Genomic DNA, 19,209 nt, shown 5'->3' with positions numbered 1-19,209 from the left:
TGTAATATTAATTAGCCTAGCTTGCCTCTAGGTCAGACTGAAGTAGAGTTACACATGTGGTCAACTTCACGAGGCTTCCCACACGTCTTTTAGAGCTTGCAAGCCCGTAAAGAAGATTTTCCTTGAATCACAGCCACAAAGGTATTTAAAAACATCAAGACTTTATTTTGAAATACTGCAAAGCGAAACATTTGATGACAGAAACATGTATAGAATTTACGCAGTGATTCTTGTGCAAAGCCGTATACTTCACTTTGCGCGCGCTTCTCAGGGCAGTTCCATATGGGTACTGCACATTAAAATGGTCGCACGGTATAGACGCGAACTTTGCGGAACTACACACTAGCCAAATTCTGCCACACTTTGCCACATCGGATTGGTACTGTGCGGTTGTGGGCCACACCGTACAGTACAGAAGCCGGTGACACCAGACATGACACACACACCCATTCGCATTATACGGACACCGGGTCAACCAGTCCTGTTTACTTGCAAAAAACTCTCAGTGATGAACGCCAAGCGCGGCAGCAAGAAGTACCATTTTTAAAGTATTGGGCATGAGTCCACCTGGGTTTGCTCTCATACCTGACAACTTCTCAAAATTAACGAAGGTTTTATGTACTGGCACTTACGATGCAGAAGACATTATATCGATCTTCACATAGCATGCAACAACACATCAGTACCTTTTGTTTTTTCCTACCTTTTTTATTTTCCATGTACACTAAATAAATAAATACATAATCAATAAACATACATATTCATTTCCCGTTCATATTGGGGATCTCGTAGACCCGTTGTACTTGAATATACGCCTAGGTCTTCACGCCCTTTATACCAGCGTGTTAAAATTATTCACGTTTTATTAGGGCTGTAACTCAAATGACACAACCATCTGTAATTTCACATACATTGTCAACTAAAACGAGCATTTTCAATCTGCCCAGTACAGTTTATCACTTTTACATATTTCCATTTAACAGCATCTCCGGAATCAACTCCCTTCGCCTATGATATACAATGTGAGTATAAATGTACATCCAAGCCTTATTTAGCCCGTGGGTAACTTCTGCTCCTTCCTTTTATCAGGCCGCCTTTCGAATAAAGGCGTACAAAGCCGTACTAAGACTTAACAAATGTTTATGACGAAACAGGAGTACCAAGGCGTTCAAAGACTTAACAAACCTCAACGGCGAAAGGGGAGTACCAAAACGTACAAGGACTTAACAAAAGGTCAATGCATGACGACAGGGGAGTACCAAGACGTACAAAGAGTTAACAAACGTCACCGGCGAAAGACGTAGAAAGACGTTTAACAAACGCCATGCAATAGTCAAAAAAGAGTACAAAGACGTACAAAGACTTAACAAACGTCAATGGTGAAAAGAGTACAAAGCCTTAACAAACGTCACCAGCGAAAGACGTACAGAGATTTAATAAAATTCAGTGGCAAAGGCACAAAGACTAAACAAACGTCAACTGCCTAAAAGAGAGTACCAAGACGTACAAAGACGTGTCAATCACCAACGGCGAAACGAATAGGCCTACAACTTGAGACTTCAATGGTGCAATCACTACGGTGTATATATAAGAGGTTTACATGTGCACAATCGTCGTATCTAGTCCCGTGTGTTTGATTGGTGGAAAGTGGGTAAAGCGTGTGGGTTCCTCATAATGGTGAGGGTTGTACAGACCCCATCTGGGGGCGGGAATTTCCGCGGGGAAGGGCTTGGGGTACTCTACACTGCCTCGATACGCTCTGTTCGGGGGCATGGCCTTGGCGGTGTCCTTCTGAAGAACCTCGTTGGTATTGGACACGAAGATGTCGTGGTTTCTGCTGTTGGGTTTGGACGCCAAGTCGTAGTGCCAGTTCACGTTCTTGTAGTCGGCTAAAACAGAAAGACAAGATTGATTGATTGTTGTTTAGCGCCATACTCAAAAGTTGTCACAAGAATTGTTCTCATTCCCTTACGCCGGGACAATGGGGAACCTTACCGCCCTAAAATCATTCGAGAACAATTAACCCGTGGGTGTAGTCTATAATTCTTCACTTCTGCCTTTGTACTTGGTGATGACGTTTTATGGGACTGTGAACGTATTATACAAGTATTTCAAGAGAATTCAGTGCAATCTTCATTTCAGCTTGGGGCCAATCCAGTTACCAGCGGGAAAGATACGCCATTGATTTTTATTCCTCTGCACTCTGTACTGGTCTAAACCATCGTTTCCAACGCCTGACCTATCTACATGTAACACTCGTAATATCTGAGTGGGCTACGTACGCTCTGTTTCAGTCTACAACCCGAAGTGCTGTGTTGCCAGCCTAACTCCATCTGATTCCCAAGACTAACACGTATATCGGTTTTTGGATCTACATGCTTGAGCCGTTCGCTCTGTCACAACCCAACACCTCTTGTTCTGGGGGTGTGGCAGGATCACGTTGCCCCTTCCCAGCCTAGCCCAGCACCCACCTCTCCTGATAGTGTTCACTCTTCGTCGGAACCAGTCCGGTGTGGTAGAAGAGGACTTTCGGGCATACCAGTCAGGGTGCTCAGCAGACCACTTCCGCCATCCAGCCTGCAACAGAACATTTATTTGTCGTACAGAAACAGCGTGTCATTGGTTAAGAAGGCAACGAAATTCGTATATTCTCAGAGACGAGGAAAACCCTAAATAAAGCAAACGTGAGATGAAATACTTTTAAGAGTAGACTAATATCGTTACCTTTAAATATTGATATTCTTGAATAAAAATAAATAAATAAATAAATAAATATTGAAAGTTACCGCCACTGAAACAATCAAGAACTCAGTGAGCCACAAAAAACAATCATACTTTGACACTACTGTAACTAATTTATATGAGAGTGTCGCTGTGTGTACAAAATGATATATTAAGTCCTGGTAGTGTTGCAGTAAATTAAATACCGTGCGTAATGAGGAAGGTTTCCTGCATAAAACTATTCGGGCCTATGCAGTCTATTAATTTTTCATTCCCGCCTTTGCTATGACGTTTGTGGGTAGACTGGCGACGCCAAGAGAACAATACTCTATGCAGTTTGGACCCCAGCAGCCATTGCATAGGAAAATGATACCCATTGTCATCGAAATTTTGACCGAAATCCTCTTAATGTAATCAAAGTATAGGTATAAGTTTAATTGTTTTGTACCTGGGCTACATCCGGGTGACTGCAATGGTATACACTCCACTCATTTAGACGCGGCTGCCTGTAAATAAAAAGCGGATAAATAAAAGTTATGTCACTGGAACGAAAATACGTCAAAAAGATTAAATGATTGTACCTGTACTTCACATCAGCAGTCTTTCAGCCATATTGTGGCGATAGTAACATGTACAGAACACCGCACTGTTATTAAAGAAGAAGAGAACATCAACATGCTGTCAAAATCAGACGAAAAGACCGTGGAAACTTATTTGAAAATATGGTCTTTAAAATTTTTTTTAGATTTTTTCAATCAAGAGAGAAAGGTATTTGAAAATACATACATTTTTGTGTGGCGGGTATTTGGGACCACCTTTTGGTATATTACAGTCTTTGCATAATAATATTCTAAATGAGAATTTATTTGAATGTAAGTTTGTCCTTTATATCCAAACACATGCATTTAATCGGAAATATTTATGAATACATTAAAAATATAAATATGATCCAATATGTAAATATAACATGTGTTATATTCACATTTATAACATTACTACGTAAACACAATATATACCAAAGATGGTCTCAAAGACCCACCATGGAAATTTTTTTTCAAGCGTCTTTTTCTCTTTAAAGAAAAATCGAAAAAATAAATAATGAAGACCACATTTACAACTACCTTTTCACACTCTTTCGTCTGTTCTTTATGAAATTTTTATGTTTTCTCCACCTTTAACGATTATCAGTATACTAACCTCGTTTTATAATGGAGCCTGAAGAAACTATGTAGTGCCTTAATTTGATTGATTGATTGATTGATTGATTGATGGATTCATTGATTCATTGATTCATTGATTCATTGATTGATTTCATTGATTGATTCATTCATTGATTGATTTCATTGATTGATTCATTCATTGATAGATTCATTGATTGATTTCCTTGATTGATTTCATTGATTGACTTCATTGATTTCATTGGTGTTCAATGAATTTTTATTTTTTGCGTCAGTAATCGGGTTAACAACAACGGGAAGAGAAAATCGACCATATTTTTATTCATGGGTGGAAGAACATCATATAGTCTTGAGTAAACCACCAATATCTGACGAACTTTTCTACGTATAAGGCTCGTTAGTTCTCACCCACAAGATGAGCTCAAGTACCCTGGAAGGCAAGTGATCTCCTAGAACTTCACGTCAGAATATCTAACAACTGCTGTTTACCGCCTATTTCTAGCAAGACACCGAGAGCTATATGAATACTGCCGTGCTAAAAGATAAGTAAATAGCCCTACCCTGACGTAAAGCGATGACGTCATTCTGTACTGGAACGTTCTTGTGTCCTAATGACGTGACCAGAAACTCAACATTAACACAATATGCAGCGCTTTTCCATGAGCTGTTTTTTTCTTCCTTTTTCGCCGTGTATAGCAACGTTACAGTAGCTTAAAAATTCGAGTATTTAATTTTGGAATATTAAAAATTATTTTCTGAATTATTTATTTATCATAAAGAATGTTACACTAGTACACTGTTACCATAGTACCATAATTACATGACAATCGGCATATACACCTTCAGAAATCCTGGTACACTTGGCACACTTTTGACGCAACACAATATTATCAGATAGATCGATTCGATCTCATGCCTTCATAGGTTAAGGGTTCTAGATGTCATTTAAGCCAGTTAAGATTCTGGTTAATTATGTAGCAATTTGATTACCTCAAAAAACAAAAAAAAACACAAAAAACCCCAAAAAAACAAACAAAAAAAAGACACAAAAAATAAAAGAATGGAAATAGTTAAATTGAAAATCGACAGTGGTACAGTGTTAAGTATCTATATAGACGGACAACTTGTATCTGTTTCATCTTTACAGGAGCATTATAATTTCGATGGTGCCTCAGTCTGTTACTCGAGACTATATAAAAAAGCACATTTTATGGGAGAGGCCGTCATATACGAAGGCTGTTAATTACTGAAGGCTAACGTAAAATTTGCATCCTTACACATGTGTTCGTGTGTGTAGTTAACATATACTTTAGACTTACGGTCAAAAACATTACATCGTTAGATATATTATCAGCCGACAGCCATATAGGCGTTTAACTGCAGAGAGACCGGTTATCGGGTCGTTCATGTCAATACGTATAAACTCACCATTGCTTTGGAAGTTTAACCGGCGTGGATAAAAACTGATGAGCAGCCGCCATTTTGAACTAATCCAAGAGTAGGATTGGATTATGATTTCTTGTCGTGTCACAGGTAAACCATGGAAAAGGTAAACGCACAAGATGTGAGACACAAACCTGACGACCCCGCCCCCTTTGTTTGTATACACGTGCAATTGTCTACGTATCCAGGCACGCGTGTTTCCTAGTTACGGGCCGCCAATGGCGTTAAAAAATACTCAGTGGCTGCACAATCTGCAGCCTCAGAGCAGCTTACGCCGAAATTCTTCCGTACCGAATTATTTTACATTATTGAAGCTTGCTATCTTTAGAGAGACAAGATCTTTGCATGTGGAATTCGACTTCATGGGGTATTTGTTGAGCGTATAAGGGGGCCACACAACCAGAGAGAGAGAGACGTAAACATGGCAGCAACACTGTTCAACGGGAGTGGGAGTCGATATCCGTACTGGACAAATGTCCCTCCAAATGTGCCCAAATACCCCAGCTCACAGGAAATGTTCAAGTAAAGTATATCCCAAGTTCATCCATATGACACTTAAATATTGACAGTTGACACTGTTATCATTAGCAGTTATGATGAACAAAGCTTCACCACCGTCTGCCTTCCCTTATGGCCTTAGTAAACAATAGACAGTCTAAGGGCCATAGGCCTATTCACGTTTCTCAAGCTTTGTGTTTTTGTGACTTTAACCTTACATTTTAGCCAAGATTATATTCTAAAGTGAAGAACTGAAATAAGAAGTTGAACTAAACTAGCATCAGGCTAAAAGTTTAGATGTGACATTCATGTGTATTCCAAACACTGAACGTTAATATCGAGCGCATTGAATCAGCTGAAAAACGTGCATTATTATGACTAATTCATTTTTTACTACAAGTTACAGCATGTAATATATTGCGTTTTTTTTTAGGTTCCTTTCTACTCCTTTTTTGGTGTTTTTAACATCAAATCATACATAGAGACCTGAATAGTAGGCTACTGACCAGTGTATTAATCTGAATCACATGGATTTAAATATACAGAGCCAGTGTCGATAGTTTCAAAAATGGAACAGATTATGTGGATAGCAAGATTTTGATCTTCACCCATACTAGGCCAAGCGCTGTATATTGTTCTGTCCTGGAGAATTATGTAATTTTTGTGAATATGTCATCTCCATTTTTTTCTGTTTAAATAGGAGGTATGCCCCAGAGAAATTTACTCAGAGGGAAGGGCGGCAGTCATACCAGGTATGAATTTGTGATAATCAGTGGTGTGTGCTCAAAGTGTTCAGCACATGCATGTGAATGCCCCAATGATAATACAGACACGTTACTTCTAACAAAGGAATGAGCCCTGATGGCTCAGAAGCTAGAGTGTCCACTTCAGGGAGGGAGATTCAGGGTCAATCCTGGGTTGGGTAACGTGGCGTTCAGTACTAAGGGGAAGTGCAAGGACCGGTTGACCTGTACCAGTATAATGGCAAGGGTCGGGTAGCTTACTTGTCGTCTCAGTGAAGCAGCACTAGATAAAAGAGCAGTGGAAATCCATCGTGCAAGAAGGAGGCAAATTACATGCACTCTAAGGGTTCCTTCATCATCATATGACTGAAAAAATTGTTAAGTAAGATGTTAAACTCCAAGCTCGCACTCACTCACTCTATCAAAGGACTTGCCATGATATGACCGAAAAATTTGCCGGCGTGGCGCTAAACCATGATCATTTCTTCTAACAAATATAGTGTAGACATGTATTTCATTTTGTCATACTAATGGTGGAGGGTGCAGTCAGAGTGCTTGCCTTTCAGTTGCAAGGACAACAAGGTGCAGGTTGAATCCTGGCCTTGGACATGTTGGACAGGGAATTGGCTTTTTCTCTATTCTAACTGTTTATGGGGGGCCTTGCTGACAGTGAGTGGTTGACGGTGCTTGTGTGGTTGTTTAAGTAGCATAACAGTTTGTTGATGACCAGTTACCCTCCACCTATATCTGTACATCATATGTAGGAAAGTTACCTAATATCTTGCCAAATGTGGTTGAATTATGCCGATTTCCTCCACTGATTAACTTACTGTCATCATATAAGTATAAACTTTTGAGTATGGTATTAAACAGCAATCAGATACGTGCACAAATGCTAAGGATGAAGAGATATAGACATCCCATGATCAAAATTGTGTGATGTCATTTAGCAAGTGATGCAAGTGTAATAACAGTGTTTTGTTTTTGTGGAACGGAAAATGACTAAAACAGATCAACATTTTATAGTTTACATACATTGTCAAAATCATTTTGTGATATTGTCAACAATTTGAGTACTGCTTGATCCTCAGCACTGGACAGACAAGTGGTATGACTCTGGCTTACCTGTTATAAGGAGATCAGAACTCCCCCGCTACGTGGACCGCCGTGAGCCCTGCTCCCAGGACTGGCAGTATAACCCCGGGACTTCAGCCGAACCAAAGTGGAGCCGAGAAAACAAAGACTGGCCAGTGTCATCACGCTTTTACACGAGTGGCACCCCACCTGCTGAAACCATGAGGGCGCGTGGTTTGAACCGCATTTCTCAGGTAGAACCAAACCTCTATGCCAGGTCAAACTACATGACATCTACATACAGAAAGCCGGTGTACTCCATCTTTGGACCTCTGCAGAGAGAAAAGGTGTATGGACTTACTCATCAACATAATCGCCATGGTTTCATGCCATTTGAAGACTACTACTGATTGTGTAGAGTGAGTGGGGTGGGAACTGAGCGGGTTGCGGGGTTGGGGAGGTAAACAAATAAGAGATCTGTCTTATGGTTTTATGGAGAGGAATCAGGTTGGGAGGGAGGTTCTGTCTACTTGGTTTTGTTAAATATTTACTCTAAAATTGTTATGTTTGATACCCTTTATTTTCTTTTATACTGGGTGTTTTAAGTAGAACGTGTATTCTTGAAATAAAATCAAATGAAAACAAAATCGTTACTAAACCTGCACTATTAATGAAAAGACTCATACATGACTGTGATAAGTAAATACAATTCCAGCCTAACTGTATATTTCACTTTGTATTTCAAAATGTTCTATTTTGTTTTGCAATAAATGATGAGAATTTAAATGATAATAGTAGCAATGTTTATATCAACCTTCAAATCAGACCTCAGTTATTTACAGTTGTGATCAATAATCTCTGATCTAAGTGGGTATGAAGCAGGTCCTTCTGTCTGAAAGGTTGACACTCTGCAATAATTTTAAACATAGGAGTAAAGCCCTATTTATACTTTAACTTTCTTTGTCTTTGCAATATTTATCCTTTGTGGCAATTTGTGCAAAATTGTGGTTTTTGTAACAGTTATTTTATCCAACATAACAAATGCAATATTCAATCTATAAAGAGATATTCTTTAAATTTTACACCTAATTAATTTTTCTTTGATAATATTTGCTGTGATATAAAATACCTAAATTTATGTTTGTTCATTATTATTATTTTTTTTTATTTTTTGGTGTATATTGCTATACAACAGTGTTGTACATTTCCCCTTGTGATAATCTCATTATATTATGTTATTTATGTGTTTGTATGTTCCAGTATGTTTCTCACAATCCCTGTGTTTCTCACAATCCCTGTGTTTCTCACAATCCCTGTGTTTTTACTATGAAAGAGGAATTTCTGTCATGGGATTAAGCAATAACATACTCAATTCCTTATATGATTATATCTACTCTTATATTTAGAATTTCGAGAACGTTTCGCGTAAATTTGGAAAAGTGATGTTTTGCCGAGAGTAGCATATGTGCATGTGTCATTTGAAGATCAAACATTCTTTGAAAACATCTTACATAATTATGCTGTAAACATATACACCTTATGTTCAATTCATGCTTCATTTGAACATTCATAGCCTATTAAACAGGGTTTGAAATAACACGACCTGCAATAAACTTTCAAAAGAAAACACCTAATTTGGTTTGTAAATACAGATACCAGTTGTTCACATTTGTTGTTTGATTTGTACCTGGTATTTGTTGTGTTCTGGACTAGTACTTCATGTGTTATGGGAGAGGAAGACTTGCTGAAAACTACTTGCCTTCCACTTGACTAATATGGGGTGCAAGTCGTTACATGTCACACGTGGGAAAGTTTGTCAGAAGCGTGCCAAATGTCGCTGGTTTACCCCATACACCCCCCCGTTTCCTTCACCCATTCATCTGACCCCGTTGTATGAATGAACTATTTTTTTGAGTAGGGCATTAAGCAACACTCAGGCTATTTTACCAAACATTTATGTGCGTCCATTTGTCCATCTGGATGATGTCAATGCAACGTTACTAAAACCACTTCAGACAGATTTCGCGTTGTCGGTTCATATTGCGCTGACATTAGTTCCAATTTGAACTGAGGAGCTTTCTATCAGGTTTTCGAATACTGGAAGTAACAGGCTGGAAAAACCCTCTTCGAAGACCATACCGCAAAAGAAATCTAACTTACGGTTTTATATTGCACTGGATATACATCTATGCCATAGATTCAATTATGTCAGGGGTGGAGGAAATTGAACAGGCTGGAGTAAACCACGGTTCACTGGCAAGTCTCTGGTGAACTTACCCTGACGTGATGCCCAAATCGTCACCCGAAGGTATGGCCTACCAACGACTCTGCCAGGATAAGTCTACCATGCTGTCTCAGCAGCGGAGAATTTCTCGCCTATACATTTAAAGTAATATGGGTCCAAGCTGTGTAGTCATCATCCGGCCTTTGCGATGGAGTCATGTGGGCCAACTGCTACGGGTAGCGTAGTGCTCGTGTGTTGCTTGTTAGCAGATGTAATATGTAATATATCCACTATTTATTTTACCATCACAGGAAATCAATGTAACAAAAAGTAAATAAATAAATAAATAAATAAACCAAACCAAACTCCAGGTCAGGCGTTAACTAAACTGAAAAATATTACAACTGTGCGGTCTCCCATGTAAGTTATTTCATATTTACTCAATTTTTATTTATTTCTTTGGTGTTTTACGCCGTACTCAAGAATATTTCATTTATACGGCGGCGGCCAGCATTATGGTGGGAGAAAACCGCGCAGAGCCCGAGGGAAACCCACGACCATCTGCACCTTGCTGGAAGACCTTCCCACGTACGGCCGGATACTCAATTTTTGTATAAGTTCTTATTACGTTTTCATGTCACGTTTCCCAACTGGGTGATGAAAAGATGTGCACCTAAGTAAAATGTTTCCACAGAGGGGTGGGGAAGTTTTGACTGAAGATGACAGAGGGAGGTGTGAGGAAGAAAAGATCTATGTTTACCAATAGAGTATCTCCTTAACTACGGTCCTAAAACCGACCGATGCTGCTGATTTGTTTATTTTATTGATAAATGCAAACAACATTCAAGCTGGGTCCTCTTTTATCGCGTGAGTTTCCGCCTGGGTGAAAAGATTTTCACCTGAGGGAATAGGTTTCCACCTGGGTTGTCAGGTTTCCACCTGGGCGAATAGGTTTCCATCTGCACAGAGCCTTCCCCCCCCCACCCCCTTGAGGCGACCTATTGTTTCGTGATAGTATGGACCTGGTTTCCTTTTCAAGGGATGACCTGTTATTTAACGGCGATATGACACATCTTTTGGTGATGACCTGTTTAGGGTTTTATATTTTGCCACTTCATTGTTTACAAACCTGCCTTACAAGACGTATTGAAATATTAGCCCTGAACTTTGATTTTAATTTAATTTTCAGTTTTGTCATGAAAACCCAAGATCAAACAAAAATTTCTATGGTTAGTCACAATGTTGGTAAAAACATGTTTTGATTATGACTTAAAGTCACAAAGAGCTGTTTTTAAGCTAAGACTATATGAGTATGGCTTAAATCTTAAGACGAATTAATGATTCCGGGGTAAAGGAGTGTTTTGTGTGCTCAGTCAGAATGATGAGGTTTTAATTATTCCAGGAAACTTTTACGTGAAACACGAATGAGGAAGTTTCAATGGTTCATCGAAGGTGTTAGGTGCAAGCCGAGGGAGGGGTTTTTAATGGTTCAATGAAGGTGTTAGGTGCATCCCAGGCGAGGAGGTTTTTAATGGTTCAAGGAATATTTTACGTGCAAACCGTGTGAGGATGTTTTAATGGTTCAAGGAAGAATTTAGGTCCATCCCGAGCTAGGAGGATTTTACTGTTCAATGAAGGTTTAGGTACACCCCGCGAGTGAAGAGGTTTTAATGGTTCAAGGAAGGTGGTAGGTGCATCCCAGGTGAGGAGGTTTTTAATGGTTCAGGTAAAGTAGGCCTATTAGGTGCAAGCCAAGTTAGGAGGTTTTAATGGTTCAAGTAAGGTAGACCTATTAGTTTTAATGGTTCAAGAACGGTTTTATGTGCAATCCCGAGAGGTGTGGTGAGGTGTGCAAGTAAAAACAGCAAGCGCTGGATATCTCTCACTTGAAAGGCGCCGATGCAAGTTAAGAAAATGGGAAGCTATATATCTAAGTATTTATGGCCTTGAACGATGACTTCGAGTTATTGAGAGTTTTTACAGGTAATGATCGAGGATCAACGGGGTTATCAAATGTCTATGGTGATATCGGGTCGCTAATTTATCAGGTGGCCAAAGATTGTGAGAGATCACGGGGTTGGTGAGACTTAAACCACGTGGTGTATGATGTCTCACTTCCATTCATTCTTTTGCAGGGGTGTGTGATCGGGAGTGGGGAGGTGTCCTTTGACCCAAAATACTTGGTAAATCCGCGTGACATTAATTCGTAACAGGCTAGCACGCGCAGGCCTGTTCATATCTAGTTGAAAGGAAATATTGATATAGATGTGAAGAAGAAACAAATGTGACGAGGGTGCCTTCAACTGAAGTAATACAGATGAGTCCATACATGTACTTCTGTGTTAGTGCCAGGCAACCATGGCGGTAGGCCAATCTTTTCTGGGTTGTGAAGTATATACACATTGGAAATATAGTTTCCTGGCTTTTTTTAAATATCGGTATAGTCGTCATTTGGTAAGATAGCCTGTAGTGTCGTGATAGGTCAAAATCCACATCGGTTTTGCCGTTATACGGTACCCTTAATAAATGAATTTTGCAGGGTTAAGCACACCTTTGGGGTTTCCCTCGGGCGCTGTTCGGTTTCCTCCCACCATAATGCTGACCACCGTCGAATACGTGAAATATTCTTGAGCACGTTGTAAAACGCTAATCAAATAAACAAATAAATAAACCAATCAGATAAATAAAGTAATTAATTAAACACGCTTAGAGCAGTCGGATTAGTTCCTCATATACACCGGTGAGCGCATACATCATATCAAAGTTACATAAAATTACCTTGCACGTGAGTGGCCTTTAGTATCACAATCTTATGTAACCGTCTCGTAGGTGAAGGCAAACTCGTGAGGACCTCTCACAAGATATATCACATGCATGCTAAATAGTTTAAAAGATTTTAAATCAGAGTCGGTTTCAAAGCTGTCAATACCAGATCGAAGTCCGAGATAATTCATATATAGTGCACAGATTTAACGGGATTGTAATAATCGGCTAATAACATTGAGTCGTAGGGTATTGGTAGTATTTTTCAGCACTCGTTTGCAGTAGTGTATACAGAGATATATGTCATGGCGGCGTCCAAAGAGGACGATTACAAAGATTCTTTTGATGCCGAATTCTACCTGAAGACTTACTACAGCAGCGTGAAGTCCGTGGATGGAACGACCGAGTTTATGCTGAGTCACTATCATGACATCTTTCAAACAGGTATTTCCGCTGGAGCGTCGATGTAACAGTATATCGTCACCATTTTTATTTATGAATTTACCTGATTCCCACAACGCCATACTCGCCGAATATTTTACTTATACGATGGCGGTCAGAACCACCGACCTTTGGCATTGTTTTTTTTTTTTTACAGCAGAAGCTATAATTATCAGATATCAGCATGAAAAAAAATTGCATTTTGAAGGTGGGGTGAGGCTCTAAGGCCTAAGAAAATTCCACCTAACGCATTTTGTCGCCTTCAGCAAATCATCGTGAGCGAATTGTCACTGTCGTGTTGTGAGTTGTGGGTAAGTTTAAGGTACATTATTTTTTGATGAAGATCGAGTGGTGGCCTGTTACGAGATATCTTGTCTGTTATCTTTAGAATGAATATTGCATGGTGTGTCATTAACTTTTCATCATATTACATTTTCTGTTGACCAAATTGTTTCTGTTAAAATATGGCTTTGGTCAGGTGATTGTTTATTGGTCGTCACCGAGTAGTTCGTGCATTATACTGTTATGTCAGTGCTATCTCGAAGGACCGTGCAAAACAGACATCAAGTACATATCTACATATTCCTTACTGTAAGAGTACATTTTTATATTGTTGAACAGGAGCCTCTCACCAGTGCGGTAGCTGGGAAGGTCTGCAGCAGCCTGCGGATGGTCGTGGGTTTCCCCCTGGCTCTGCCCGGTTTCCTACCACCATAATGCTGGCCGCCGTCGTATAAGTGAAATATTCTTGAGTACTGCATAAAACACCAATCAAATTATATTGTGGAACAACGTAAGTTAGGCAAAAATCTTACGAGGACTATGTGTCGATGGATCTTATATCATCAATCTGTGCTTGTTGTTAAACCTGCAACCTTGTTGTATATACATGCATTATAAAATGTCAGGGGCCTCCGCGGCTCAGTTTACCGCGCCAGCGCAGCGTAATGACCCAGGAGCCTCTCATCAATGCGGTCGCTGTGAGTTCAAGTCCAGTTCATGCTGGCTTCCTCTCCAGCCGTAAGTGGGAAGGTCTGCCAGCAGCCTGCAGATGGTCGTGGGTTTCCTCCGGGCTCTGCCCGGTTTCCTCTAACCATAATGGTGGCCGTCGTCGTATAAGTGAAATATTCTTGAGCACAGCCGAAAACACCAATCAAATAAATAAATAAATATAATATGTTATCTTATGTTATGGTATACCAGACAACAGCCATAATGGACTTTAAGCGTCAGATATCGTATACCAGACCACGGCCATAGTAGGCGTTAAGGGTCAGTTATCGCAAGATGAATTTCCAAAACAAAATTTGTATCAGTGAAAACAGTTTTTGAGTGCCGCGTTATACATTATTGAAATAAAATAAACGATTCTTCAAAATATATGTTCTTTGCAAAGAATCTAGAAAAAGTCGGTTTTAAATGGCGCGATTGTTGAATGGGTCCGACGAATTGGACTGGACAAGTAAAAATAGGATATATATCACTATTTCAGGTGATTGTAGAATTCAACAAATCAAATCGTCTGAACGCGGCTTATAGAAATACGCTTAGGTCTATAATCTGTCCACCAAATCCCATTGTGTCAACGCGGCTTAATCTGAAATCTGTATGAAGCAATCAGCAAGATTGAAACTACGATGCTGGGAAGTCAGATGTATTCGATAGGAAAAATCGATGACATTTGGGGTTCACAAAGCCTTTGTCATGGTTGAGTGGCTGAGTGAGTAGAAATTGTCACATATGTACATTACACTCTGAACACCATAGGTATGTATGTGTGCTTCGGTTTTTATATAGTACGTAACAATTGCTAAGTCAAATGGGGATCATGAGTCATAAGATGTGTGTACTTTTTGGCGAATCCATGTAACCAAAGTCCCGAAGACAGCAGACATGACACGCCCCCATTATACTGACACCGGGTGACTAGTGCTGTTTCCTTGCCCTAACCTGCTCATACCATATTTAAAACGTTTGGTATGACCCAATCCAAGTTTGATCCAAGGTCTTCCGGCTTTTAGGCGGACGCTCTAACCATAAACCCAACGAAACGGTAGAGCACAATTAATAAGGAGCGACAACACACCTGGCTGTCATCACGGTACCTTGGCAATGAGCGGTGGTGACTTGCGGCAAAAGTTCAGTTTTTGCTTTCATAGAAAATCCCTACTTTGAGACCCTGCTAATGTGAATTCCCCATGCAAAACGTTAAGATGGTAAACCTTTGACAGACCGACAGACAGACAAACAAACCGACCGACCTCCAGAGAGACACGGTGACTTATATATCGGCTTGTCGCAGCTAAAAATTCTTTTAGAATGAAACTAACTATACTTTTCAGGGGAGATAACCGGGAAGAGGTTACTGGACATCGGGACGGGCCCAGCCATCTGTTACGTCATAGAGCAATGCCTGAGGTTTGATCAGGTGTACCTGAGCGACTTCCCCGAGTCGAACCGCCGGGCCTTACACCAGTGGCTCTCCAACCACAACTTCCACGATTACAGCCCCTTCTTCAAGCACTTAGCCAAGAAATTCTCAGACGAGTAAGCTTCTGTTTTTTTAGGCTTTTTTGGAAGATGAGCAGTTTTATTGGCTTTGGTTCTTTATGCAACACATTAAGATTTCGTCAACTATTTTACTGGCATTCGTTCTTTGTCATCACACATTAACATTTCATCAACAATTTTATCGGCATTCGTTCTTTGTCAACTCACACTAGCCTTTTGACACATACAATACAGTCGAGAGCAGCCTTTCCTGCCTAAAATAATTCGAGCCTAAGTTGATCATCCCAGCCAGTGGGATAGTGTTGTGTGGGAAAACTGATAATGTATTACTCATGCATTGTAAGAGAGCAGTGGTCAGTCCAGCTTGGACCAGAATCGCCATTACCCAATGAAATGCGTTACACCCCACTGTGTTTCTTCTTCGGACAAAGAGGGACAGTTTTTGCCAGGCTATTAACTGGTTATGGAGAGACGTCCCCTTCTCGATCCCTATACATATGCAACGATGGATGCTTCAAAATTTTGCAATGATTTCCACAAGTTTCTGCGCTGCCATTATCGTTTGCTTCCTGATTTGCTTTTTTTCTGCATACAGTCGCCTTTGCACGATGCGACTTGTCAAATCAGGACGAGCCTATTTCATAATCTGTGTTCAAACTATGGGACTTGTCGAATGCTACTATCACACGAAATAGCGCATGTCCTGCTTTCATTAGCCCAGTCGAATTCAACGGGTCGACTCCACAACCGTACTCTGTGAACGTGGCTTTAGATAGTCATAGTACAAGAACCGTATGAACTTTTATATTTGTTTCAGTGACATAGCACTAATATTTCCGATTTGCGATATGTTGTTCTGTTGGCTGTATCTTAATGTAAAATTTCTTTCGTACCAGATGGGTAGATAATATTGTGAACCGCGAGTTGAACGCATTACCAAGCGAAGTATTCAAATCACAGTTCAAGCCTTTAGATGGTTAAACAATTTGTCCAAAGTCAAATACCGAGGAACCAGTTTCATTAATGAATTTACATTTAGAATGAAAAAAAAACTACATGAAATTCTTACGGAAGATAGTTACCTGGAAGTAGGGGTATTCCGTAGTTTCCACTGATGTGGAAAAAAAATGCAGCAGGTGTGCTGTAATCGCATCCAATCCCAAAAAAAATTGAATGTGATGTCAGTAACCATTTACATCGTTCGAAAGATCATGGTAGAAGGACGTAGTGATTCCAAGTAACGTTGTATAGTTTTGGCACTTCGTTTTCTTGTTCAGTACACAGCTTTTGATGTAGAGTTCACGTGCCATCTTTCTGTCTTATACATGTAGTTGATTATTTACTTATTTATTTATTTGATTAGAGTTTTACCCCGTACTCAAGTATATTTCACTAATACTATGGCAACCAGCATTATTGTAGGCGGAAACCTGACAGAACCCTGAGGAAACCCTCGATCGACCATCCGTCGTTTGCTGACAGACCTTTCCACTTACGACCAGAGTGGAAGTGATCAGGAGCTGGACTTGAACTCACGTCGATCGCATTGGAGATTGAAATCCCATAAATAGAAGTGACGCTATTGGCTTCCACAGATTTTGTAGGGATTTCGTTAACCATTTAATAATGAAACCAATGTTTTTGTCCAGGTGTTAGGTGTGTGTGAGATTCTAAATAAGATATCAGATGCTTTTAGGGCTGATGATGCGAATGAATGAACGTCTTTTGTCTGTTCTACGATTGCGCGAAAAGCAAGGGCTACCAAGTTGGGTCCCCCCTTCTATCTATTCCATCTATGTTTCCGTCCACCACGAATTGGTTGTCGTACATGTACTTAAACTGCTCCAAATAATGTCTAATTTTTTTTGACGTTTTGCGTGCAGGTTATGCATAGGAACTTTAAATCAAGTTTTAAAAAACATGCCTTACCCATGCACAATTTTTGCACATTTTGCATTGAATTCCGGGATTCTTCTTGGTCGATGGTTACCAAACAATAACTGCTCCACCATTTTGTGCAATTTTCATAATTCTACGAATTTGTCGGTTCATTTCAGACGGACATGGGAAGACATTCGTGACGAGGTGGCCCAAAAGCTGAGTGGAATTCTGTTCTGTGACGTGCGCTCGGCCAGTCCGCTGAAGCCTAGTTTCTTCCCTCAGTTTGATGCCGTGACGTCGACGTTCTGCCTTCACGCCGTTCCGGAGACGCTGGGCGAGTACCGGGCGATCGTGAGGAACGTCTCTAGCCTGCTGAAGCCCGGGGGGTGGATGGTAGAAATGGGACACTTGGAGGAGACTTACTACACCGTCAAGGATACCCGCTACAACGTGCTCTACATGAACAAGAAAGACGTGTGCAAGATCTGGACCGAGGAAGGCTTTACCATTCACAACTGGAAGGAATACACACCCGTGTCTCAAGAGAGAAAGACATACACCGACTGGAAGAGTATATTCTGTATGGTGGCTAAGAAAAAGAATCCGTCAGAAAAATAACATGTAATAAATAAATATATCATTTTCTGAATAAAAGTACACATTCTGGACTAGACAGCAAAGTGTCAAAACAGACATCATATAATAATCATGCTCCGTCTGTTTGGTTCAATTCCCAAATGCCGTTCAAAAGAAACTCCCAAGGAATAAAGAGAGTAAGAAATTTTGACCGAATCGTGTAGGCTAAAGAGAAACAATCAACAGTTTTCAATGAGGCCTGAGATTCGAAGTGTGTTAGAGGACTACAAGAAATTAACCCATATCCAAGTCGCGTACCTTGCTAGTTGTATAGTTTATAATTTTTTGAGAAACCCAACAGAGCCCATGGGAAATCCACGACCATCAGCAGGTTGCTAAGAAACCTACCCACGACTAATTTATAAGTTTTCCGTAAGCAACAATGTGTAACTATACGGGTAAAGCGAAAATAATCACAATTATGAGGCAGGATACCTCAAATTCTGGACACGACGAAACAAATGAATCGCTGGCTCAGTGGTATGAAGTATCTGTCTCGTTCGCAGCCGATTCACCGTGTACCAGTCGGGCTCAAATCCAGCTCAAGTTGGTTAAACTGTTAAAGTCAGGAGGGGTTTCGCCTTTTGAAAGGCGTGGTTCCTCTTGGCTCTCTCTAGTTTCTTCCAACCATAAACCTGACCGCTCTCACATTAGCAAAATATTCTTGAGAACGGCAATAAATAAATTTAATTTATTAGGTGTGGTTAATTTTATCTGATGTTAGAACCAGTTACTTTCTGAAGTTCATTTAAGTGCTTTTCTGTCTGATGTCAGGAGCAGTTACTTCCTGAAGTTCATTTGAGTGCTTTTTTGTCTGATGTCAGGAGCAGTTACTTTTTGAAGTTCATTTAAGTGCTTTTCTGTCTGATGTCAGGAGCATTTACTTCCTGAAGTTCATTTAAGTGCTTTTCTGTCTGATGTCAGGAGCAGTTACTTTCTGAAGTTCATTTGAGTGCTTTTCTGTCTGATGTCAGGAGCATTTACTTCCTGAAGTTCATTTGAGTGCTTTTTTGTCTGATGTCAGGAGCAGTTACTTTCTGAAGTTCATTTGAGTGCTTTTCTGTCTGATGTCAGGAGCATTTACTTCCTGAAGTTC

At 40.1% G+C, this 19,209-nt stretch overlaps 3 protein-coding genes across 3 annotated transcripts; 2 read left to right on the top strand and 1 right to left on the bottom strand.

Moving 5' to 3' along the window:
- Nucleotides 1–772: 772 nt before the first annotated feature.
- On the bottom strand, nucleotides 773–5,514 carry LOC135476815 (uncharacterized). Its single transcript, XM_064756945.1, has 4 exons — nucleotides 5,328–5,514; nucleotides 3,170–3,227; nucleotides 2,472–2,577; nucleotides 773–1,889 (listed from the first exon to the last, which is right to left on the bottom strand). Exons 1-4 carry the CDS (start codon nucleotides 5,378–5,380, stop codon nucleotides 1,597–1,599), a joined length of 510 nt encoding a protein of 169 aa, XP_064613015.1. The 5' UTR covers nucleotides 5,381–5,514; the 3' UTR covers nucleotides 773–1,596.
- Nucleotides 5,515–5,756: 242 nt separating this feature from the next.
- On the top strand, nucleotides 5,757–9,301 carry LOC135476795 (uncharacterized). The gene is made up of 3 exons (XM_064756925.1): nucleotides 5,757–5,864; nucleotides 6,541–6,592; nucleotides 7,675–9,301. The coding sequence occupies exons 1-3, from the start codon at nucleotides 5,764–5,766 to the stop codon at nucleotides 8,065–8,067; spliced, it is 546 nt and encodes a 181-aa protein (XP_064612995.1). The 5' UTR covers nucleotides 5,757–5,763; the 3' UTR covers nucleotides 8,068–9,301.
- Nucleotides 9,302–12,814: 3,513 nt separating this feature from the next.
- LOC135477205 (indolethylamine N-methyltransferase-like) lies at nucleotides 12,815–18,131 on the top strand. Its single transcript, XM_064757361.1, has 3 exons — nucleotides 12,815–13,088; nucleotides 15,428–15,632; nucleotides 17,654–18,131. Exons 1-3 carry the CDS (start codon nucleotides 12,950–12,952, stop codon nucleotides 18,093–18,095), a joined length of 786 nt encoding a protein of 261 aa, XP_064613431.1. The 5' UTR covers nucleotides 12,815–12,949; the 3' UTR covers nucleotides 18,096–18,131.
- Nucleotides 18,132–19,209: the final 1,078 nt, after the last annotated feature.

Source organism: Liolophura sinensis, chromosome 10 (assembly GCF_032854445.1).
Source record: "Liolophura sinensis isolate JHLJ2023 chromosome 10, CUHK_Ljap_v2, whole genome shotgun sequence".
Classification (NCBI taxonomy): Eukaryota; Metazoa; Mollusca; class Polyplacophora; order Chitonida; family Chitonidae; genus Liolophura; species Liolophura sinensis.
Note: the sequence above shows the minus strand (reverse complement) of the source record. Positions and strands in the feature narration are given on the sequence as shown.